General features: G+C 57.0%; 1 protein-coding gene across 1 annotated transcript; it reads left to right on the top strand.

Annotated features, from left to right (window-relative positions):
• Positions 1-6,523: 6,523 nt before the first annotated feature.
• GGT1 (gamma-glutamyltransferase 1) lies at positions 6,524-22,954 on the top strand. Its single transcript, XM_074321142.2, has 14 exons — positions 6,524-6,647; positions 7,443-7,475; positions 12,674-12,837; positions 13,384-13,514; positions 13,664-13,750; positions 16,494-16,686; positions 17,081-17,238; positions 18,268-18,417; positions 18,830-18,966; positions 21,367-21,554; positions 21,777-21,904; positions 21,995-22,107; positions 22,181-22,294; positions 22,642-22,954. The coding sequence occupies exons 3-14, from the start codon at positions 12,677-12,679 to the stop codon at positions 22,786-22,788; spliced, it is 1,707 nt and encodes a 568-aa protein (XP_074177243.1). The 5' UTR covers positions 6,524-6,647; positions 7,443-7,475; positions 12,674-12,676; the 3' UTR covers positions 22,789-22,954.
• Positions 22,955-23,378: the final 424 nt, after the last annotated feature.

The raw sequence follows: 23,378 nt of genomic DNA, 5'->3' as shown, positions 1-23,378 counted from the left end.
AGCATGGCTAGGGACAGGCCTCCGCAGGCTGAGTGGAACCAGCCCCCTCTGACCCAGGCCTCTGATCTCTGGCCTGGGAGATAAACGGGATGAGGAGTGCTGGTTAACCGTTAAGCCCAGCTCTGGTAGAATGGCAGACAGAAGGCTGGCTGCACCTGCCCCTGGCTTTGGTTTTCCCTGCCTGACAAGGGGGGAGGGACCGTGTGAGAAGGGAGACCCCTGGCTCTTCCCAGGACCAGGCTTGAGCTAGGGACCCACCCAACTCAAAGAATGTCTCCACCTTCTGAGACTTCCTCAGCAGGAGTCTGGGGACTTCACTGGAGGCCTGCCGTCCCCTGCAGCCCCTACTCAGGTCTAGGCCCCTCACATTCCCTGGGTAGGGAGCATTTGAGATACTAGGCTCCAATCCCCAACTGCCACAGCAAGGAGGGTTTGTCCAGCCTGTGAGGACAGGGTGCCTGAGTACAGGTGCAGAAGGAGGGTGGGGTGAGAGGAGACCATCCAAGGGCATGTGGTAAGTGAGGGCAGGGTCAGGTTCCTTCCTTTGGGTTAAGCACTACCTGGGTCTGTGGACCCCCTGAAACAAGGCAGTGTCCTCATCCCATAACCACCCACTGAACCCCAACCCTTGTTGCCGGCTTGGGCACCCACTGAATCCCAACCCTTGTTGCCGGCTTGGGCCTGTTTCTGGGGCCTTTCTATCCTGGGCTTAATTCTCTCCTGGCAACTGCTGGCTGGACCCAGCAACCTCCTCTCCCTCCTGTATAGTTAACATTGTCCTGGGGCCACCTTGGCATCACAGGTTTCCTCTCTGGCAAACCTGCATGACTGCTTGGCTTGCCGTCCCTCAGAGCCCAGGCACTGTCGCTGAATTGACGTGGTGGTGAGGGAGCCAGAGACTTCAGCAGTGGCCCCAGTGCCCCAGACACCTCTAAGACCCCCTGTCCAGAGCTGGCACCCTGGTAAGACCCTCCTCCGCCACCCCCATATCCCCAGGGCTGGAGCCAGAGCTGGGATTGCTCCCAGATCCTGACCATATCCTTCCAGAGACTGAGCCAGGCCTGCACATTGTCACCTTGATTGTGAGAAGACTGAGGTGGGGTTGCAGGGTGGGGGAAAGGCCGGCTGAACCTGAGGTCATGAAGGGGGCAAAGCAGGCAGTGGCATAGGGAGATGCCCAGAGTTTAGAATCTTGTGGAAAGCAGAGAACTAACCCCCGGCCCCATCCCTCACCCCACAACTCACCCTCTGTCCCTGGCTGGGAGATTCCTGGAGGACGTTTTTCCAGGAAAGGAGGGAGAGTGGTGTCTGGACCCAGATCCCTGGATGGGTTTCCTTCAGCCTCCTGTGGGGGGTGCCTAGATTGAGCTGGCTCTTGGGGACTCTTTCTGGCCTAACCTGATTGGGCAGGAGCCCCCAAAGCCAGGGCTGTGTCGTGGGGAGTGGAGACTTCTTTCTCCCTCACTAGCTTCCATGTGTACATAACTAAGGCTGCTGGCCCCACTCCCTGGAGTTTTCCTGGGCAGCAGAACTGTGTTTTTAGAGTCCCCACAGCGCAGGGGGAGAGCTGTGAATTTGCCCTCTCAGGCCCCAGGATTGATGTGGAGATTCAGGGGCTTGTACCACGCCTCTCAGGGCAGCCCTACTCAGTGGGCCACCAGTGAGGTAGAGGTTGGAGGGGTCAGAGAGTCAGTGTGGGGGGGAGACGGCCAGACCCCAGGCCCTCTTGGAGGCAACCTGAACCCCAAGTGGAGCCTGCCAAGAGATAAGTAGCAATGACAGCCACACCTTTGGCTTCCCAAGCCCTTGGCCACCCATGTAGTGACTCAGCTGGAGTGACAGGGAACAAAGTCCAGATGACTCAGAAGGTGGGGTGAAGGGTTGTGGCTGGAACTGGAACGGTCTCAGTTTTGGGCTTCTTCTCTGCCCACCAGCGGGATAGTCCCAGCCCAGGAGGAAAGTTAGCACAGGGCTGATGGTACCTCAGCAAGTAGCCAGGTGACACCGAACCTCTTAGCAGCCAATGCAAAGAAGGAGGCAGGATGGTTTTGGACTCAGTAGGAGGAAGGAAGTAGATGGATGCTCTATGAAGGCAGTTTTCCCTTGAACCAGGTCTGCAGGGATGGGTTGTCAGCCTTCTACAGAGCCAGAAATCTCCATGCGGGGGGGGGAGGGGGGTCACAGGTGTAGGTTCAGGACCTGGATTAAAATCCCCTGGACCTGACACCTTTGGGGTGTGCAAACATAGGCAAAGTAGGTAGCTGTATTAGTTTTCTATGGCTGTCATAACAAATTACCCCAAACTTGGTGGCTTAAAACAACAGAAATGGATTCTCTCATGGTTCTGGAGGCTAAAAGTCTGAAATCCAGGCATCAGCAGGGCTGTGCTCTCTGAAGGCGCCAGGAAAGAATCCCTCTGCTTTTTCCAAGCTTCTGGCATTGCTGCCAGTCCTTAACTTTCCTTGGCTTGTAGCTGCATCGCTCCAACCTCTGCCTCCATTGTCACATGACCTTCTCCCCCCCCCCCCCCCCCGCTCCCCCGTCGGTGTCTCTACTCACATGGCCTTATAAAGACACTCATCATTGGATTTAGAGTCCACCCTCACCTTAACTAATGACATCTATGAAGACTCTATTTCTAAATAAGGTCACATTCTAAGCTCCTGAGTGGACATGAATTTGGGGAAACACTCTTCAACCCACCACAATAACCTCTGCAAACCTCAGTTTCCTTATCTGTAAAATGGGGAAAATAAAATGCCCATCTGGCAAAGGTGTCATAGGATTAGACATACAGCAGTGCTGATACACAGCACTGTTGGACAGGTGTGAGCTCTTTTTACTAATGAATCTTCCATAGCTCTGTCCCGAATCCACCCAGCCACCCAACAACCATCATTCTTCCAGTGAAGATTACTGGGCAGTGTGGTTACTTTGGAGACTAAGAAAGTCACAGGAGGTCATAGTAATAGCTGTGCTCACCCACCCCCACGGTGGGAGGTGAGGAAGGCAGCTGACCAGGAGGAGGAGAAGAGCTTCAGGAGGAAGTGACATTGAGGTTGGGGTCTAAAAGAAGAGTGCTAGCACAATATCCCAGCAGGAGAGCAGGGCAGAGCCTCAGCAAGGCAGGAATTTATCCGGAGGGCAAAGGGGGCCTTTGAATGGTTTTAGGTGGGGGAGGGTCATGCTCGGATTTGCAGGCTGAGCACAGGGGCTGTAGTAGGGAAACCAAGGAGGAGCTGGGGACCCCGAGGAGGAGTTGCCAGGTGCGAAGCAGTGGTCTGAGGGGAGATTGGGGTCAGATGCAGCCATGAGGGGGTGCAGAGGTAAGGGCCACGGGTTGGGGCCAGTGAGGATGCAGGGGTGGCCACACCGGACTAGATGGGCTAATGTGACCGGTGGAGGTGTGAGGAGGTAGCAGCTTAGCTTAGTCTTGGGCGTGTGGACCTGAGGTACCTGAAACACCAGGGAAGAGGATGTTTGAGCAAGATTCAGCTAAAGAGGAACTGAGTCCAGCTTGCAGAGGTGAAGGAGGCCAAGGAGAGGCTATGAAAAAGGGGGTGGGGGATAGAGCTCCTGGGAGTCCAGGGGGTGCAAGGAAAATGTTGGGCATTTTTGTCATCAGTGAAACCACGGTCCACTTAGTGAATGGGCGGGTTTGGGCGTGAGACCCCTGAGGCTATGGCTCTGGAGACAAGAAGACTTGGCTCTTAGGGAGTCTATGCCTTGAGCAGGGGTGGGGCTTGGGCATGGACCAGATCCAGCCTTCCTCCCCCACCCCTTGGAGCTCCCAGACATTGCAGATAATTATAAGGTGATGTGATAAATGCTACTTGCGCAGAGTGCCGTGGGCAGGGAAGACCGGGCAGCCTGCAGGGGGGCACTTATGACCTCTGAGCTGCTCCTCAGGCAGGGGCAGGGAGAGATGGCTTCAGGCCCTGTATAGGAGCCATGGAAGTAGCAGTCACTTACTGTAGCCTGTGTACTGTCTCAGTGAATCCACCCAACTGTTTTAATTATCCCTGTTCTCCAGATAAAAAACTGAGGACAGGAAGAGGAGACCATGGGCTACCAGTAGCTGGGGTCGAATTTGAACCTAGGGACGCTAAAGCCACTTTGCCATTCTGCCTCTGAGTTTGGGAGTTGGACTTGGTCCACCAGGTGCCAGACCGGCCCTGCTGCCGGATATTCCCAGGTGTTTACAAGCCGACATTTCTGGAAGCCCACGCACATGGCTGTGCTCCAGCCTCCATCCTCACATCAAAGGTGGGCGCTGAAATAGTGAATGCTGGGTATGGCTCCAGGGGTGCTGGCCAGGCTCTGGGGATGCAGGGACTCTGCCCGTGCCTGCAGTTGGCCAGAGCTCATCTCCCCACCACCACTTGGTGACTTCAGCCCCTTTACCACACTGGCGTCTTCCTTCCATCTCTTCAGTGTGGTCTGCATGGCTCTGAGAGGCTGTGGCCAGGTAGCCACAGGGTCTGGCGTGGCCCCTGCTCTTCTGCTCTGTGGCCTTAGACCGTGGCAGCAGGCCCATGTGAAGCAGGCAGACGCTCACAGCTGCAGAAAGAATTCTAAGAAGGCAAACTGGGGCTTGACACTGGGAAGAACTTGCCAACCAATCAGTCTTGCTATTTTTATGGATAGTAAGCTCCCCATCAGGGCAGGTGTGCAAGCTGACTTTTTTGGGGTGCTGCAGATGGGTGATCAGAGACCAAACATTTGAGATTCTGTGATCCTAGTTAAGATACTACGATGATTGGCTTTGCAGTCACTTTTCCAAATATCTCCTTGGTGCAGATACCAGGAGCCATAAAGCATCCTGGATGGTATCAGGTTTCCTGGCTCCCAGCAGGTCCTGAAATCCTGTCCCAACAGCTCTGGAGGATGGATCAGGCCCTGCTTGCATCTGGACCTTCCTGCCAGGCTCACTCCCTGCGAGGCTCATGGCTGCATTTGGGGATATTGTTTCTCTACCAGCTGTCGCCCACCTAGGGCATGAGGCTCACTTGGCACACCGTGGGACAGGCACCAGCCGCTCCCAGGACCTGACAGCAGGGTGGGGCATGACGGAAGTGGTTGCAAGGTTTTCCTCCAGTCATGGGTCGCTGTCCTGCCCAGTGGCTTTGGGCAAATTCCTTCCCCTCTCAGGTTTCAGTGTCCTTGTGCTGGGAATACTCTTCTTCCTCCACCAGGGACTTGTTTTCCCAGGCACAGAAGTGGGGCAAATCTGAGCCTGTCAGAACAGGAAGGGCCTTGGAGGTCACTGTGGGCCCATTTCTCAGAGGAAGGGGTGGGCCAGCCTCCTCTACCCACTGGATTAGTGCCTTGAGCCTCCTGTCTGGCCGAGGCCCCTGAGGCACTCTAGGTTGCTGGTGCCAGCACAGCAGGACTGATTAGGAGATGAAAGGCACCAGGATGGTGAGGTGGCACCCCCCAACCCCCATAATGCCTTGACAGCTGCCCCTGGCTGGAGGCCAGCTCGGCCCAGGAAAGCTCTTCAAGGAACAAGGATACAGAGACCTCAGCTTGGCCAGTTCCCAACCAACACTCCCGTGAACACTGCCTTCTTCCCTCCACCCCTGCCCACTGCATGGCTGACTGAGGAGCTAATGGTCACCCACCAGGGTCTTAATGAGTGAGCTGGGGTTGATGGGTTACCCAGCCCGCTGACACATTTACCCGCCTCCCTGGGCTCTCAAAGTCCAGACACCTGACCTTCAAGGTCTAAGCTCAGACACCTTCCTTTCCAGTCTTGACTCCTCAGGGGTCAGGGAAGGACCCAGGGAAGTTAAGAGCCTCCCTTGTGCTCTCACTGCTTCAGGAGACGCCTCAGTGCTGAGTCTCCAGGCTCAAGTTGTTCCCTCCATCTGGCATGTCCTCCCCAGTCCAATCCCAGCTCTGCCTAAATTCCTCCCCACCCCCACCATGCCTGCCCTTCCCTCAGAGTCCTGGGGTCTTCCTCCTTCTTGGCTCACCATACTATCCCTCCTCTCTCCCTGCCTCGTGTCCTCCATCATCCGGAATGCTCATGACCCCAGAAAGCTGGGGGATGAGAAAAGGCTCCCCTAGGTCATGTGACGGACTCCCTTCTGTCCAGCTGACAGGGTCCTTGGAGTGACAGCCTCTAAACGCTACCCTTGCAGCCTTAAGGGTTGGGGAGAGGGCATGTTTGTAGAGAGAATCTTAAGCTCCTCAGACTCTGGGGTCTCAGATGCTTACATTCCCAGCCTTCGCTGATCTAAGCTTCTGGCTGCACCCCAGTGCCATGCGACTGTTCTTCTCTGGACATTGTAAGTTGTGGGGAGCTCACCTCCTCTCAGTGAACCCTTGGCCTGACCTGCCTCTGCTGGAAACCCAGCCTCCCTCAGCCCCCCCCCCCCATGAGGCCCTCAAAGCTCAAGTCTCTCATTCAGGGTTTGGGACCCCACTGGACTGGGAGAGGCCAGCAGCTGTCCCTGGTCACACAGCCACAGGGACAGGACCAGGAGCCAGCCTTCTTCCCACCTGGAAAGGTTCCTGTGCCTTTAAAGCCTTCCTCCACCCAAGGCCAGCACTGGGAGGGAGGGGAGGAGCTGGGTCACAGCTAGGCTCTGGGGACTTAGTTCTGTGCTGGAGTGCAGCAGCAGGACCAGCCCTGGAGCCAGGTGAGCTGGGATGGAACAGGCTCTGGCTGTACCCCAATGCTGTGTGACCCCAAAGCATGGCTTACCCTCTCTGAACTGTTGGGCATCGTAGGTGGGGTAGCTTGGGTTTGGGGCCTCCTGGGAATGTCTGGAGGCCTGGGTTCTAGCTCTAGCTCTGCCATGAGCTGGCCGTGCTCTGGAGGAACCCCTCTTGCCATCTGGGCTTCAGTTTGTGAGCTGTAATTCAGGGTGACGAGGCATGGCTCACCTGGACAGATCCAGAGAGGCTCTTTGTCTGATGGGGTCTGGGCTGGGAGGCTTTGTGTCTTGTCTGGTAAGTGGTTTTGAGACTGCCTGTACAGGCTCCCTGCTTTATTCTGCCACAGGTATGGGGTGGGTGGCGGAGAGCCGGGTAGGGCCACTTAAATTCTATGAAGAAGGCTTTGAAGAAGCCACGGCACCCAGGAAGTGGACTTGTCAGAATTAAGAGGGACGAGTGCCGCATGGAGAAACTGAGGCCCAGAAGGATCTGGCAGTCTGGGGTGGGGTAATCATTGGGGGCGGGGGTCAGGTCTGGAGTGGAGCCCGAGCTGTGAGGGGGCTGTGTCCTCGGGCTATGATTCCCCCCTGGGGCTCTGGTTTGTGTCTGTGGTGGAGGTGGGGCAGGGTCAGTTGTGCAAGGGTAATTGCACAACTCTAGGGGGCACCCACGACCTTGTTATTACCTTAGGCATATTCCGACAGATTTACATCCGGTAGAGGTTATTGAGTCTTAAGGAAGAGGCCTTTATCTAATTCTCAACCTTATGCCACCAGGGTGGGCCGTGAGGGAGAGAGACCCGAACTCTGGTAAGTTTTGCATCCAGGGGTGTAGACTGGGCGGGGGAAGCTGCTGAGAGCTGTGGTCTCATACTTGTGGGAGGTGACTCCTCGCTGCGGGCTGGCGATGGTGGGGTAAGGGGCGTGGGTCCTGGGTCTACCTGCCCGTCCATGTGGCTCCCAGGGCCAGCTGACCTGGGCCAAGTTGCTTCTACCTAAGCCTCAGTTTCCTGTCTATAAATGGGTTTGGAGCTGTGTCCTGTTTTCAGCCTTGTAGCTCTGGGGTTGTGGTGACACAGCTATTGGGCTGGGTTGGTAGATTAACAGAGAAATTCCATTTGACTGCTCTGTCTTCCTCTTCCTTATGCTCTTCTCTGCTGTGTCCTGGGAACCCACTTGCTTTAGCCTAGATTCAGTTTGGGGGGGGGTGTTGGGAGGGGGTGATGCTAATGGCAGAGTCAGTATCTTTGGGTGGGTGAGGCTTGCACATTTTGGGGGATGAGGAGCTCACCACCTTTTGTGCCTAGGACGGGAGGCGTAGGGTCTGGGGGAGATCTCCCGCCCAGCCCCTGCAGCCTTAACTGACATGACGTGGTTTCCCCAGACCCAGGTTTTCTCTCTGTATGTAGGGAGTGAGGGGCTGACCTGGACAGAACATGACACACTCGACGTATGAGGAGGGGCCTTCTTTGTTCTGTACGTCATACCTCTGTTGACATGGCCTTTGATGAGCTGCCCTCCCTCCTGTCGACATTCCCTGAACCCTGCAGCTGCTGCTAGGCCCATCACAGGCAATGCTCTGTGCCCAGGGTTTTCGTATTGCGGTTACCTGTACGGGCTGGACCATCCTCTGCCCACTCAGAACTTCTTCTTGTCCTACCGCTGTTGCTGTAACTGCTGTGTCTCGTGCCATCCCAGGAAGGGAGGAAACTGCTGAGCAGTTTCAGGCTAGGGACAGAGCCCCTCCCAGCACTGCAGACCCCTCCAGTTGACTGCCCTGCGATGTAGCCACTCAGCCAGGGCCAAATCCCCGGTGTTCCTGGCTGTTGTCTAGCCCTCAGCGACAGGCTTGGGCCTCGGACCTTGGCTCCTTCCCTGTCCATCTTCCCAGTCGCTCTGGCCTGCAGTTGGGGTGATACCCAGGCAAATTGTTCAGTTATAATATCTCCAGCCTGCTCAAGGGCAGTGGGTGACAGAAGCAGGTCTGCTCTGACGGCGTGACCCAGGGCAGGCAGCAATATCTGGTCAGCTTCTATGTCTCCAAGTGGCGCAGCCTTGCAGGCTTGTTGTGGATTAGGTTTTAGAGACGAAGAATGCGGGGGCTCCCAGGCAGCCTAGACACAGCTGGCCAGGGGACCTGGTGGGAGCCATGACTCAGGAAGCAGCTGGTCTTCGTCCTTGTCCTTAGCAGAGGAAAGGCACGGGGAACGGGGAGCAGTGTCCAAGGTCCCCTGGGGCCGGGCCTCCTGACTCAGGACCTCCTTGGTGGGCTGGTCAAGGACACACAGTAACTTGGGGGCAGGTACAGGGCGGCCAGGCCTGTATTGCTGGGCTATGTGACTTTCTATCAGCTCTGGCCCTCTCTGGGCCCTGCCTTTCAGGTAGTTCCTTGAGCCTGAGGCAGTAATATTCTTGGATAAGCAGTAGAACTGGTTCTGACCTAAGGCCTCAGGTTGTGTTCCTGAGAGGCTCCCTGGGAAACTAGCTGAGGGTTGTGTGTTGTAGTGAGGCCTCCCAGGTCTGGCTTTCTAGTCTGGTGCTGGCAGCACTCATGCCGCACTGCCTCAGGAACCAGCTCTGGGATGCTGAGTCGCCCTGACGTTCAGAAGCTCTGATTAGGGACAGGGATCGCCAATAGAGGACCCAGTTTGGGGCTCCGCAGAGGGGCTTACGGCAGACTCCACCCTTTGGAGGGATTTGAATCCTGTAGAGTGGGGCCCCCCTGCCTCTGTCACCACACCTGTCGTTCCCTGTTGGGGTCACACCCTCACCTGCTGCCAGCACCATGGGGACTCCAAGAGTCACTGCTGTCACAGAGACTTCCAGGACTTCTTGAACTTTATTCGCCTGACTACAGGCCACGTCACCACGCCTCATTGCTGCCCGTATGTCAGCCTCTGACTGACATCCTTGCCAGGCTGGACGTCCCTTAGAGGACTGCTTGCTCTCCAGCCTACTCAAGGGCCTTCAACTGCCCCATGGGGATGCTGTGTGCCCCCTGGCCGCCCTTTCTCCCTCTCTGAGCCTAGGTGAGCCTGTGAGATCTTCCAGCCCTTCCTGCCTCTGCTCCTTCTCGGACACGCCCATCCCCAGATCTCAGTCCTAGTTCAGAGGCCCCCTGAGGAGCTCTGCAGGGGCCGCAGGCGTGGCTCTGGCTCCTGAGGTCCCTCAAACCTCCCCACACAGCTGGCTCCCCTGGGAGTGGGGAAGCCAGCGGCACTGTGACCAAGACTTTCCCAAGCAGACAAATCTGCCTCTTCCTCCCCTGCCATACCCCAGCCCAGAGCTGTCTTCTGAGGAACAGGGGCTTTCCTGGGCCCCTGATGCCCCGGGGTCTCAGGTAAGCCCACTAGGGTTTATGAGGAGCCAGGCTGGAGTTTGAGGCCAGACAGTGTACCCGATCCACTCTCTGGCCTCTGTTTCCCCTCCTGATACCGATTTGAGTGGGAGCCAGGCCTCTGGGTTTGGACATTTTTTAGTGAGTCTTAGAGAAAAATGTGGGGCGGAGGGTGGGAAACGGAAGCACAGTCCCCCAGCAGGGTGTCTTCCGCAGGCTGGATATGTTTGCCTGTGGGGGGCTGAGCCAGGCCTCCCGCTGCCCTGCTGAGGGAGGAGGAGATGGGGGTCAGCGCTGCCCACATACTCCCTACACACCCTGGCAATCTGAGCCTCACTGGGTGCCCCCTGCCCCTCAAGGCCCTTGGGTGGGTGGATGGACAGACAGATGGATGGACAGGAGTGTGGATCTTAGGAGATCATGGCTAGCTCATCCCAGGGACCTGAGGGGAGAGAGGAGGGCCCCGAGGGGAGTCTCAGCTGATGGCCCCGAGCCCGGGAGAAATGAAGCCAGGCCATGCCCCAGTGGACAGGACCGAAGGGCCTCGTTGGTGGGTGGGGCTATGTCTATGCCAGGGAAGAGGTGTGCTGGCCTCTGTCCTGTCCAGCCCTGCCCGTCACATGTGATGGGAAAGTTCTGTGTCTGGGACAGACGCTGCATGTTGCCAGTCCCGCTGCTGAGGCCCCTCAGACCTCCCAGCACAGCTGTCTCCATCAGAAGCCCTTAACCCTGACTGACCTCTCTGCCAGGGCCCAGGGTGTACCCCGAGGGCTGTCAGGCTTAGTGGAGGCAGGTGGCAGAGGCATGGGCTGTCCCCAGGGCATTGGCAAGGGTTAGTACCTGCTTGACACTTTGGAGAGAGACCTCTGGCTGCTTTTCAGAGGACTAAAGAGCAGAAGATGCTCTGGGCGGAAGAGTAGGGAGGAGGCTGCATGGAGTCCAGCCAGAAATGGTGGTGCTTAGATTCCGTCAAGGTGGGGAGGAGGGACCAGCTTGAATCTTGAATATGTGCGGTAGTGTGACCGCCCCTTCAGCCTGAGGAGAAGAAAGCCCTTCTACGCTGGTGTCTGGATGCCCCTCACATGGGTGTGGGGCTCCATTCCTAAGCCATATCTGGGACACCACCTCTTGCCCTGGGGTTCAGACCCTGAATAAGGACAGAGTGAGCCAGAGAGGTCCCAGCCCGGGGCTCACCAACAAACACCCAGTCTTTGGACGTAACTGTGTCTGAGGGAGGGGGACACCCTGCCTCTGTCATCATACCTCTCCTTACCTGTTGGGGTCACACGCCTCGCCTGCTTCCATCACAGGGGGACCCAAGCCAAGATTAAATCTAACGCCTCCTCTCCACTGCTGTTCCTCCCAGTACCCCCTGGAAGGAATTCAACAGGGAAATAAGTGAGCAGGAGGCTGACCAGCTTCCCACTGCTGCACGCAAGCCTCCAGGGAACCCCCCCCCCCCCCAGGGTAGCCCACACTTAACCTTCCATTTCCCACCTTCCAATCCCCTTAATCTTCACAACATCCCCAAGTGGCATGCCTCTGTCATTCGCATAGGCAGATGGTGAGTGACTTGCCCAAGGCCCCACAGCAGGTGAGAGGCGAGTGTGGGCTCAAATGGGGCAGGCTGGCTCCAGGGCTCATTCTCTCCATCCTCTTGGCCTGGCTTCCCCCTTACCCACATGACATGCTCACCATAGAACCCCGGCTCACCACAGACTACCCCCACTGCTCCCTGCCCTGCTCTGTGCAAACCCCTCTTGGCTGTGCCTGGGAATATTCATGGCAACATGTGAGCGGCTCATAGTCTTTTTGACTCCAGAGCTCATCTGGAGGCAGAGAAACCTCACTGAGCTCCTTGAGAAGGGCTGGGCCTGCTTCAGATACACCCTCTCCAGGAGAATGAGGAGGCGGCGTGGTTGGGGCGTTTACTCTGGAGCCGGTTCTGTGGTCATACACTCCTGCAGTGAGTGACCTCAGTTATTTTGCCAGCTGTTTTAGCCAAAGAGACCTCAGGTATTTTGCCAGCTGTTTTAGCCAAACTCTCCCAGTTTTTGTGGCTCCCCCCACGCCCCCCAACCCAGGCGAGGATCGGGGGTACCATCTGCTGAGGAAGGTAGGTCCCTGCCCTGTGGCGGCTAATCTGATAATTTCAGGAGGGGACTGTGGGTGCCCCCTTTGAGGGCATGACAGAAGCAAAACCCCACATTCTGTGGCAGGTCAGTCTGGGAGACCCATGGACAGTGCCGGGGTCTGGGCGAAGGCGGGGACACAGAAGGAAGCAGGCCATGCTTCTCCCTCCTGGAGTAATCCATTGACAGGGGAGGGCTCTGACACTGGGAGGAGACAGACAAGGACCTGCAGAAGTAGAGGCATGTGAAATATGGGGGCTCCCAGGAGGGGTCCCTCCTGGAGACGGGGTCCTTTCTGGGCTGAGACCCCAAGGATAAACAGAGAGGATCTGGGGAGGCAGAGATAAGGCCAGGAACTTCTCGCGTAGAGAACGACCTGACACACACATGCTCTGGGTGTTGGGAAGGAGACACAGGGACAGATTCCTGAGCTTTGACTTTGAACTGTGCCCTGTGGGGGTGGGGGTCAGGATGTACCCAAGTCCAGGCTGGCGCGGTGCCCTGACCCTGCTCCCCCCACCCCCACCCTGTGCCCACAGATCATGAAGCAGCGGTACGTGGTGCTGGCAGTGGGGGCTGTAGCCCTGCTGCTCCTCATCATTGGCCTCTGCTTCTGGCTGCCCTTCACCTCCCAGCCGCCCAACCACGTGTACCCCAGGGCCGCTGTGGCCACAGATGCCAAGCACTGCTCAGAGATCGGGAGGTGAGTGGGACAAAGAGTGGGGACCCAGGCCGTGTAAGTGGACCTCTGAGACTCAGTTTCCCCATTTGTCAACGGGCTGCCTGGCCAAGGGGCATCCTTCCCTTGGACCTCCTCAGCAGCCTCTAGTCAGAGGAAAAGGGGACACTGACCCCAAGAGCAGGGTACAGGTCTCTCAGTGCCCAGCTGGGCCTTTTCTCAGTTCTAAGGGTGTCTGTCTCTTTGAATAAACTCTGCTGTTTGGTACTGTTTTTGACTCCTATCTCACATTATATACAAAGACTTAAAGACTTACACAGAGAAAAATGTAATCAATAAAAAGTAACAATGTTTAGTATTTTTTCAATTATAAAAGTTACATACATCTGTTTGCTTGAAAAAGAGGAAAATATAAGCCCATCAGTTTTAGAGTTACATTTGAAAAACAAAAACTCCCGCTGATTTCTCTTCCATCAGGGCCAAGGAAGCCAGGGTTGGAGGTGGGTGGCAGGGTGTGCATGGGGTAGGGGCGGCCGCAGGGTCTCACTCCCCTCCATGTGCTGCGGGCAGGGACGCGCTGCAGGATGGCGGCTCGGCAGTGGACGCCGCCATCGCAGCCCTGCTGTGCGTGGGGCTCATGAACGCACATAGCATGGGCATCGGGGGTGGCCTGTTCCTCACCATCTACAACAGCACCACACGTGAGTGCCCGCGGGAGCGGGAGGTAAATGGCAGGGTGTCTGCCTCCGGTTGGACTTGGGCTGGGGAGAGCACAGCTGGGTGGCCCCTGGGCTCACACAGGGTGAGGGGTTGGTGTTGGTCCGGCCTGCCCACCTGCTTCTCCTTCCAGGAAAAGCGGAGGTCATCAACGCCCGCGAGGTAGCCCCTGGGTTGGCCTTCGCCAGCATGTTCAACAGCTCAGACCAGTCGCAGAAAGGTGAGGGGCAGGCTCAGGGTGTGGGGTGGGAAGCGTGCTTCTGTCTGGGGCTAAGGACAACTCTGGTAGTTACGATGTCCACCGTAATGAATCGTCAAGACCATCATCAGGGAGGATAATGGGACAGAGCTTCTGTTATTTCTGCTCAGGCTCCTCCAGGGCCACCTTGTGCTAGTACATGGAGAGAATGATTATTTCTGCAGTAGCTTGCCGTACTAGAGGTCACTGGGGCCAGCACTCTGTTCAGCCAATTTCACTGATGAGGCCTTTGAATCCTCCCTGTACCCTTGGTGGGGGAGTGCTGTGCTGGTTCCCGTTCCATAGGTGGGGATGCTGAGGCCCATAGAGGTCATGCAAGCCGGCTGAGGTCACACAGCTCCATCGTGGCAAAGCCAAATCTAAATCATTCATTCATTTGTTCATTTTCGGGGATGAGTATGGGGTGGAATCTTTCTTTTCTAATCTAGCCATAAGCACAGAGGAGGCTCCCCAACTCCCTAAGTAGCTGAGGAGAAGCCAGTGGCCACCAGGGGGTGCTGCTTCAGGGACACTCCCCCCCCCCCCCCCCCCCCAGGTGGATTGCAGGAAAAGAGGTTGAAGAGGAGGAGGGGCAGGGCACACCAGCCATAGGGGGCGTGATCCCCTACTTTGGGCTCTGCCTCTGAGGTTGAGGCCCTATGTGTAGCCATGTGTGGAGTTCTCTCCAATGTGCAAATATTTGAATTTTTACCCATTGGGAAACTCAAAATGTATAAAAATGAAATCAGAGTGTGAGATTGCTAGAATCTTATAGACCTAACATCTTGTGTACATTTGGAATTCATTTATTAACTAGGACTGATTGGGCACTCCCTCAAGTGTCAGGGCCTATTCCCTAAGCTGAAGTCCAAAACAAAGGCACCAGACGAAACCCGTGGCCAGGTCAAGCTGCCATTCTAGGTTGAGCAGACTGCAAGTTTGCCACGTGCTGCCGGGACAGCAGAGGCAGGAAGGGCCAGAGGGTGCTCGGCCCTTCAATGGTGGCTTGATCAGGGAAGGGGCACCTGAGGAAAGACCCAGAGGCTGGGGTGGGGTCGGGGGAGCTGAACGATGTCTGAAGGGAAGAGGAATGGTCAGATGGAATGGTCCAGGTCCTTTTGGACTTCATTGGTCATTGTGAAGACCATGCTTCTTATCTGAGGGGAGTAGAGTTGTCCCCTGGAGTGTTTGAATGTGGGGAGGTGGGGGTGGATCTGGCCTATGTCTGTCAGGATGTCTTGGGCTCTGTGGAAGGGACAGGGAGCAAGCTGCCTGCCTGGCAGGTGACCGGTCAGGAGGTCTCAGAGATAATCAGGGAGAGATGAGGATGGTGGTTGGTGGCTGGTGCTAAACTCATGTGGAAGGTGGAGCCTGTGGCTATGATGTGTTTGCCAGGAGTCCCAATGACCCCAGGTCTTCGGTCTGAACCTGGAAGGATGGGGTGGCCCTGATGGAGACCGCCAAGGCTGCGTGGCAGGGGAGGATGGATGGCAGTCCGGAGTTGGGTTTGGGGTGTGTTAAGTCAGATGCCTTTTCCAAATGGGCAGATGCATCCTCAGATGCAGGCCAGGCCAGAGAGTAAATTTGGGAGTTGTCAGAATGTAAATGAAACCCGAAGCCCAGATCTGGGGGAGTTCACTGAGAGAGTGAGTGTAAACAGAGAGGACAGGAGAGGGCGGGGAGATGTGAGGAGAGTCAGGCGGGTGTGACACAGAAGTGATTCGGGAAGAGAGAGTGATGGGCCAGGTAAGGCGAGGCTGGGTGGCACCCACTCTGGCAGTGTGGGGTCACTGGTGACCTTGGTGAGCAGGGTGGTGTGAGAGCCTCGTTGGTCCTAGGTCACGGCAGAATTTGTTTCAGGTGGGAGGAATTGTGTACTAGGTGTCAGATCTGAGATGTGCAGGTGTCGTAACAACCTGGCTCTTGGAACTTCATGCCCAACTTCAGCTCTAGAAGCTGGGAGTGGCATCTCTAGAGCTGTAGCTGCCAAGCCTGGGAGTAGCCGAAATGACCCTGGTCATCTCAGTGGTGAATGCGGGAGGGTACCTGGGAGTGGGGGCCGTGGCTGAAGCTTTCCGTGTCAGTGTGCAGCTTAGGACATGGTGGGCAAAGGGGTGCGGCGGGGGATCAGGGCCCAGGGGTCTGTTTCCGGTAGGATCATGGGCTCCTCAAAGGTCAGAGCTGGAAGACAAAACTCTTTATGGTCAGTTGGGGAAACTGAGGCCCAGAGAGGGAACAAGGTAGGGATTTGGGCTCAGGTCCCAGTTGGGACAATAGAAGAAAGCCTCTTGCTTTGGGACTGGCCTGGGCTTGAGGGTGACCTGAGCTTGTGCCGGGAGCTCAGGCAGGTTCTGGTGGAACCCTTGAGTCTCGTGGAACAAGAAGCCTTTTTGCCTGGGAGGCTCCAGCTGGGACGTGGTATGGATCTGGCTTCCCTATAGTGTCATTGTGCAACTGTGAACCTGGCACCTGGGGAGAGAGACATCTAGGCCTGGGACAGCAAAACCCAGCACTCACACAACTATCTCTCCTTCCTGTGCCCTGTTAGACAGACATCCCCAGCCAATCTGTACTCTTCTCTGCCGAGTACAGATACGACCTAAGAAACCCATCTCCTTCCATAGCCTCACTGGTCCCACGTGGGCCCTGTGCCTGGGACGCTGCCTGGGAGAGACCCTGCTGTCCCCTGTCTGGAGCCACTAACTGTGTTCCTCTCCCTCCGCAGGCGGGCTGTCGGTGGCAGTTCCTGGTGAGATTCGTGGCTATGAGCTGGCGCACCAGCGACATGGGCGGTTGCCCTGGGCTCGCCTCTTCCAGCCCAGCATCCAGCTGGCCCGCCAGGGTTTCCCTGTGGGAAAGGGCTTGGCAGCAGCCCTGGAGAAAAGCCGGGCTGTCATTGAGCAGGAGCCTGCCCTGTGGTATGTCTACAGGTGCTGGCCTGCCCTGGGGCACAGGTGGGGCAAGCATGTCCCCAGGTCCCTGAAGACCCTGAATGGCTGATGGAGCTTTTTCAGGAACCTGTGCTGATAAGAGGGCCAGGGTCCAGGAGATGCAAACCCCTTCTCACCACATGTGGGGACACATTCTGAGCCTGGTGTATGGGGTTCTGGCCTGTGTGTCCTGAGTGGCAGAGGACTCTAGGAGGCCTAGGCTGGACACTGGAGGATGAGCCCCAAGTGACAGGGACACCCACCTGTGGACAGATGCTGACTGTCTTTTGTTCTTGTCTCCCTGTGTTGTTGGGTGGAAGTGGGGGGTGGTCTGGCCAAGTCCACCACACCTGCCTGCCTCATGGGAGTCTCTCTGCCCCAGTGAGGTGTTCTGCCGGGAAGGGAAGGTGCTGCGGGAGGGGGACAGAGTGACCATGCCACGGCTGGCTGATACATACGAGACGCTGGCCCTCGAGGGCGCCCAGGCTTTCTACAACGGGAGTCTCACGGCCCAGATTATTAAGGACATCCAGGCGGCTGGTGAGTGGGCGACCTAGGGGCCTTGGGTGAGGAAATGCACAGGGGGATCCCTGAGATGAGACTCAGAGGTCTGCGGTGGGCACTGGGCCCTCAGGGAGCACCTGGCCAGTGAGGGTTATAGATGTGTTCGCTGTCAGTGACAAGCCACGGATCCACAGCTCCTGGTTAGGTCAAAGCTGAGAGAGAAGGTGCAGTTTAGGAGAGAAAGCCCCTGGGGGGTAAATACAGATGGAGACAGGAGCCAGGGCTAGGGAAGCACTAAAGTGCAGAGCTGGGAGGGCTTCCAGGAGGAAACAGTGCCTTAGCTACTGATGATGTTGCACATTATAGGCAGAGAGAATAAGTGTGTTCCTGGTGGAGGGGTCAGACTAAAGCTTGGAGGGGCTTAATTTTCTAGGGGGACCACAGGGGATGGCGGTGGGCTTGGCGTGAGCAGCGTTGGAGGGGTGGGATACAGGGTTCTGTGGTTGGAAACTTGTGGTGGGGTTCTGACGGAGCCTGATGCTGCCTCTTCCTCCCTGACTGTGGCCTTCTGCATATGTTTTTTGTCAATGTGTCATGGAGGAGGGTGATTGGCATGTTGACCTTCACCACTGACGCTGGAAATTAGCTTGTAAATACTTGTCTGCCTGGAGCCTTTCCCTTGGAGAATTAAGAGCCACCCTCCACCTACCCATTAGTCATGGAGGAAGGGGCTGAGCGGGGGGAGATGGGAGCAGATATTTTCCACTTAGAAAAAACGCTCTGCCTGCCCAGAGGAGAGACAGCCACTGGGAGGTCAGTGGGGCAAGCAAGTCGAGGGCAGCTGGCCTGGGCCTGGCTGTGAGGAGGTGGCACTGTCAGTGACGACAGAGAGGCTGGGGCATGGGCCAATGTGGAGGTGAAGGGGTGGGGGCCCTCCAGGATAGGCAGGGTCCTCCTCTGATGGTGTGGCCCCAGCTACCCCAAATGGCAGCCCTGACCCCCCAATAGTGCAGCCCCATCGCTGTGTCCACCCCGACCTCCCATTGAGCTGCTGTCCTACTGCAGGGGGCATTGTGACGGCTGAGGACCTGAAGAACTACCGTGCCGAGCTGATTGAGCACCCACTGAGCATCAGCCTTGGGGACACCCGGCTCTATGTGCCCAGTGCCCCGCTCAGTGGGCCAGTGCTGGCCCTCATCCTCAACATCCTCAAAGGTGAGTTGTCCACCACAGTCCTGCAGGGGGCAGTGTCAAGCTACCAGGCCCCGAGTGGCGACTCAGAGGAGCTGGAGAAGGGGGAGTGCTGGGAGGGAGAGAGCGGGGAGCAGTGCCCTGGGGTGGGGCTCAGAGGCAGCAGGAGCTGGCTTGCCCCAGACATCGGCTCCAGAAGTTCACCTGTGACCCTGTAGACTGGCAGCCCTCTGGCTGGATGTGTGAGGCCCAGACCCAGGGGTCCCTTGCCTTCTGAAGCAGCCACTGCTGCTGGTTATTTAGAGGTTCCCCTTCTCAAGGTGGGCCAGGTGGTTCAGGGAGGTGAGTTCACCCCTGGCACCCAGCTGTCTCGGCCCAGCTGGGATGCCCTGAGAGCCCTGGCGCTGCCAACAAGCACTTGGCTCTGCTCTACCAGGGTATAACTTCTCCCGGGCAAGTGTGGAGACACCCGAGCAAAAGGGCCTGACCTACCACCGCATTGTGGAAGCCTTCCGGTTTGCCTACGCGAAGAGGACCCTGCTTGGGGACCCCAAGTTTGTTAATGTGACTGAGGTGAGGGGCAGGGGCTACCTGGAGATGGGTGGGGGCCCTGCCATGGAGGTGTCAGGAGGGTTCCCTGGGGCCCTCTGTGGATTAAGAAAGCCTCACACCTGCTTTATTAATCCATTCCCACCAACTTTGGTGGCAGGCCTACTATGTGCTTGTATGGACTGCTGACTCCAAGTCCAGACCTCTACCCCACGGAGATCATAATGTAGCAGAATTTACAATGAGTAATTAGTGTCCCCCGCCTCTGCCACACTCCCACCTCGGCGCGTTTGCATGTGCTGTGCCCTTGCCTGGAAAGTTCTGGTCAGTGCTGAGGTGAGGACTGAATGGGGGTCTTGCAACCCTCAGGGGTGATGAGAAGGAGGGGTGACGGGGAGAGGACCAACGTTCCAGGAGGGCCTTGGCCACCTGCTCCCTGGTCATACCCATAAACTCAGACTTTCCAGATCCCCACCCAGGCCCTGCACTGCCTGACGCACTCACCAACAGGTGCCCTGGCTGCAGGCTGGGCCTCCACGGTGGCCCCCATCCCATCCCTCCTTACCTACTTGTATCTCCCCATTCTGGAGTAGACCTCCAGGACCCTCACACTAACCTGTGCCTCCCAGGAGGAACCTCAGCTGCCCAGCAACCCCTCTGGTCTCCCAGGTCTTTTCTCTTTCCTGGTGACCATTTTGCACCCCCATTGCCCACCACACCCAGTGACCTGGCCTCTTGTATCCCTGAGGTGACAGAAGCCAGTGCCTCGTGCCCCCCTCTGACCTCGCTCCTGGCTAAGGCCAGCCTTTTCTTCTCAGCCACTGGCTGACTCAGCACATCCTTCCCACAAGGCTGTTCTGCCTCTTGCGTTACCATTCTTCCTTCCTTTCCTCAGAGCGTGCTGTTGTCGCTCCAGAACCCTCTGTCTGCTGCCCTGTTCCTCTGCTTCCCTCAGAGCAAACTTGGCCGGCTCCATCCTCTCTGGAGCCCTCTCCCATCAGCCTCCAGCATCGATATTTGTGTTTTTTTTCTGAGTCTGTGGACAGCAAGTTACACTTCGGTTGTATCTCCTGAGCGAGGACTTCTACACACCGACATTGAGGCACGTGACCTGTTAGAGCCTGTGTCAGGATTTTTCTGAGGGTCCCAGTGATTTTAGGCCCAGAGCTCACGGGCCTCACACTGGCAGTTGCTGTTCTCTCTCTCCAGTCTCCTATATGATGACGGTACCCTTGGCTGTCTTGCTGATTGTTAAAGCCCAGGGCAGTTATCTTGCGGAATGTCCCACGTCCTAGGTTTGACTTTGTTTCCTCGGGAGTAGATTCTGACTGAGCATTTTCCCCTTGAATTAGTTAATTAATCTGAGGGGTTTGCTGGAAACTTCTGGAGGCATTTCCTCTGCTAGGCTCCCAGTGGCCATCCTTGCTGGCTTCTCCCTCCTCTCCTCTCCTCTTTGTGTGTCCTTCCTCTCTGTGGACCCACCCAAGCTCACGGCTTAATGCAGTCGTCTCAGCTTCATCTTGCCCATGAACTCGATACCAGGTTTGCCACCCACCTGAGACAGGCTCCTCAGTGCCCAATGTTTAAAATCAAGTTCCTGACTATTCCCAAACCTGTCCCCTCTGCAGTGTTCACATCCCTAGTTAAGGGCCACTCTGGACTAAAGACTTCGGAGCCATTCTCAATTCCTTTCTCTCCCACTTGAGCGAGCCATTTTCTCTCTCCTTGGTTGATGTCATAGCCTCTCAATTGGGCTCCACCCTTTTCCCCCACACAACCCCAGAGGGATCCTGTGAAAACAACCATGAGGTGCTTACTCCTCTGCCCCAAGCCCAGGTGGCTCAGAGCAAAAGCCAAAGTCTTTATGGGGCCTATGAGGACCTATGGGATCAGCCCCTGCTGGCATCTTCAATCTCCTGTCTCCCTAACCCAACTCACTATCTGCCTGTCACTCACAGGCCTGCCTCAGGGCCTTTGCATTTGCCATCCAGGGCTCTTTTCAGATGTCACCTCCTCTGAGAAGCCCTCCCTGACCACTCTGTCCCATCCTGTCTGTCTCCACCACCCTTACCTGGCTTGTTCTTCTAGCACATCCTTGCCTGCCTTTGTCTTCTCTGCCACGAGGGTGGGGACCTTCATGTCTGTTCTCTGCTGATCCCCCAGTTCCAGGCATGCAGTATAAGCTCAATGAATGAATGAATGCGTTGAGAGTGGGGGCTTGGAGAACAGACAGACAGACATTCAGAATTCCTGGACTGCAGCAGAGACAAAGGCTGGAGAGAGGGAGTCGGACAGGCCACATGACTTTTAGGGTGCAGGAGGCTTGTGGTCAGAGCCATGGTCAGGGGTTTTCTGAGAGCTGTTTGCACAAGCCTGTGCCCCCTCCGCCCCCACCTCCTCAGGCCAGTTCTGGGGTCTCGGCAGGTGGTCCGAAACATGAGCTCCGAGTTCTTTGCCACCCAACTCCGGGCCCAGATCTCCGATGACACCACTCACCCGGCCTCCTACTATGAGCCTGACTTCTACATACCGGATGATGGGGGCACCGCCCACCTGTCTGTGGTTGCAGAGGATGGCAGCGCCGTGTCGGCCACCAGCACCATCAACCTCTAGTAGGGGCTGCCGGGTGGCGTGGGTGGGCCAGGGGCTGCCCCCATGTCCCAGAAGTGGGGTCCATCAACCCTTTCATGGTGGGAAACTGAGGCCCCACCTTGGTAGAGCACTTTCCCTGGACCTCACGGGGCACACGTTGGAGCTTTCGTGGGTGGGTGTGGCCCAGGTGGGGCCAGGCAGGACTGGGCAGGACGTAACTGTCTGACCAAGCTGGTCTGCAGCTTCGGTTCCAAGGTGCTATCGCCGGTCAGTGGGATCCTGTTCAATGATGAGATGGACGACTTCAGTTCCCCCAACATCACCAACGACTTTGGGGTACCCCCCTCACCAGCCAACTTCATCAAGCCAGGTGTGGGGTGGGGCTTAGGTGGGGAGGGAGCTGGTGTCCTGAGCAGGCAGCTGACCAGCATCTCTGTCCCCTACTGCCCACTAACCTCAGGGAAGCAGCCACTCTCATCCATGTGCCCAACGATCATCGTGGACCGCGATGGAAAGGTCCTCATGGTGGTGGGTGCCTCCGGGGGCACTCAGATCACCACGGCCACCGCACTGGTATGTCCCACTCACTTGTTTCCCCAGCCCCTGACCCTGGGCCACGCTAACCCCATCCTCACCCCCACCCCAGGCCATCATCCACAGCCTATGGTTCGGCTACGATGTGAAGCAGGCAGTGGAGGAGCCCCGGCTGCACAACCAGCTTCTGCCTAATACTACGACGCTGGAGAGAGACATGGACCAGGTGGGGTAGGAAGTGGGGAAACTGAGTCACGGGGGGGCGCACAAAGTGTCCTGGGATGAAGGTCTGGGTCTTCTGAGTCATCACGGAGTAGATAATGGCTGGCGTCCTCTGCCCAGAACACATGACCCTCACCCCCACTTCCTGGACTGTCTTGAGCCCCTGTGCAATGAGGGCCAGGCCACCTGCTCCAATGAGATCCAACAGGCTCAGCGACCCCCAACTTGCTCTTCCTGGCCACCTGGCCAGAAATGACATCATCTGGGTCTGTGAAGTCCATGACCACACAGGTGTGGCGCAGAGGGCATCCTGGGCCCTGCTGAGGTCTCCCTCTCCCTTCCCACCCCCAGGCGGTGATTACAGCCCTGAAGACCCGGCACCACCACACCAATATCACTTCTACCTTCATTGCTGTGGTGCAGGCCATCGTCCACACCGCTGAGGGCTGGGCTGCTGCTTCAGACTCCAGGAAAGGCGGGGAGCCTGCTGGCTACTGAGTGTTCAGGGTGGGCAAGACTGACCAGCAACCCAGGGATGAGATGCCCGAGAGGAGTAGGACTTTGGGGGATATACGTCCCCTGTGAGTGGCAAAGCAGTGCAATAAATGGGGGCCGCAGCGCCAGGCTCTGGGCAGTCTTGCGGGCAGGCTTCCAACTCCCTGGGTCTCAGCATCCTGTGTGTGAAACAGCGCCATCTGGCGGGGAAGGATGGAGAGCTGGGTGGGTGGAGGTGGGCCCAGGGCAGAACCATGCCACTGTCCTTCCTCACCCTGAGCCCTAGCACGAGTGTCAACCACCAGGGGGTGCCATAGCCCTGGCTTTCACCTGGGCCGACGGGGCCTATGTTGGCTAGGAACTGGGTTGCCTTCTCAGCCTGGTGGGTGTCTGTACTCATCCTCTGAGGACACACAGAGGTGAAGCTGAGGTTTGAGTTGTGGAATTGTGCAAGAGGCTGGAGCAAAACATGCTGGTCAGAGCCATGCCTGGGGGGCTTTCCAAGCACAAACCCAGACTGAAACCCAAGCTGTGATCAACTCCAGAAGGAGGTCCAGTTCTCAGAGAACAGAGAACTAACTGGAAGATTTCCC

The sequence above is a fragment of the Rhinolophus sinicus genome, chromosome 9 (assembly GCF_057876585.1).
Source record: "Rhinolophus sinicus isolate RSI-liver-muscle chromosome 9, RSI-T2T, whole genome shotgun sequence".
Lineage (NCBI taxonomy): Eukaryota > Metazoa > Chordata > Mammalia > Chiroptera > Rhinolophidae > Rhinolophus > Rhinolophus sinicus.
The sequence above is the reverse complement of the archived record's forward strand: the minus strand, read 5'-3'. Positions and strand labels throughout refer to the sequence as shown.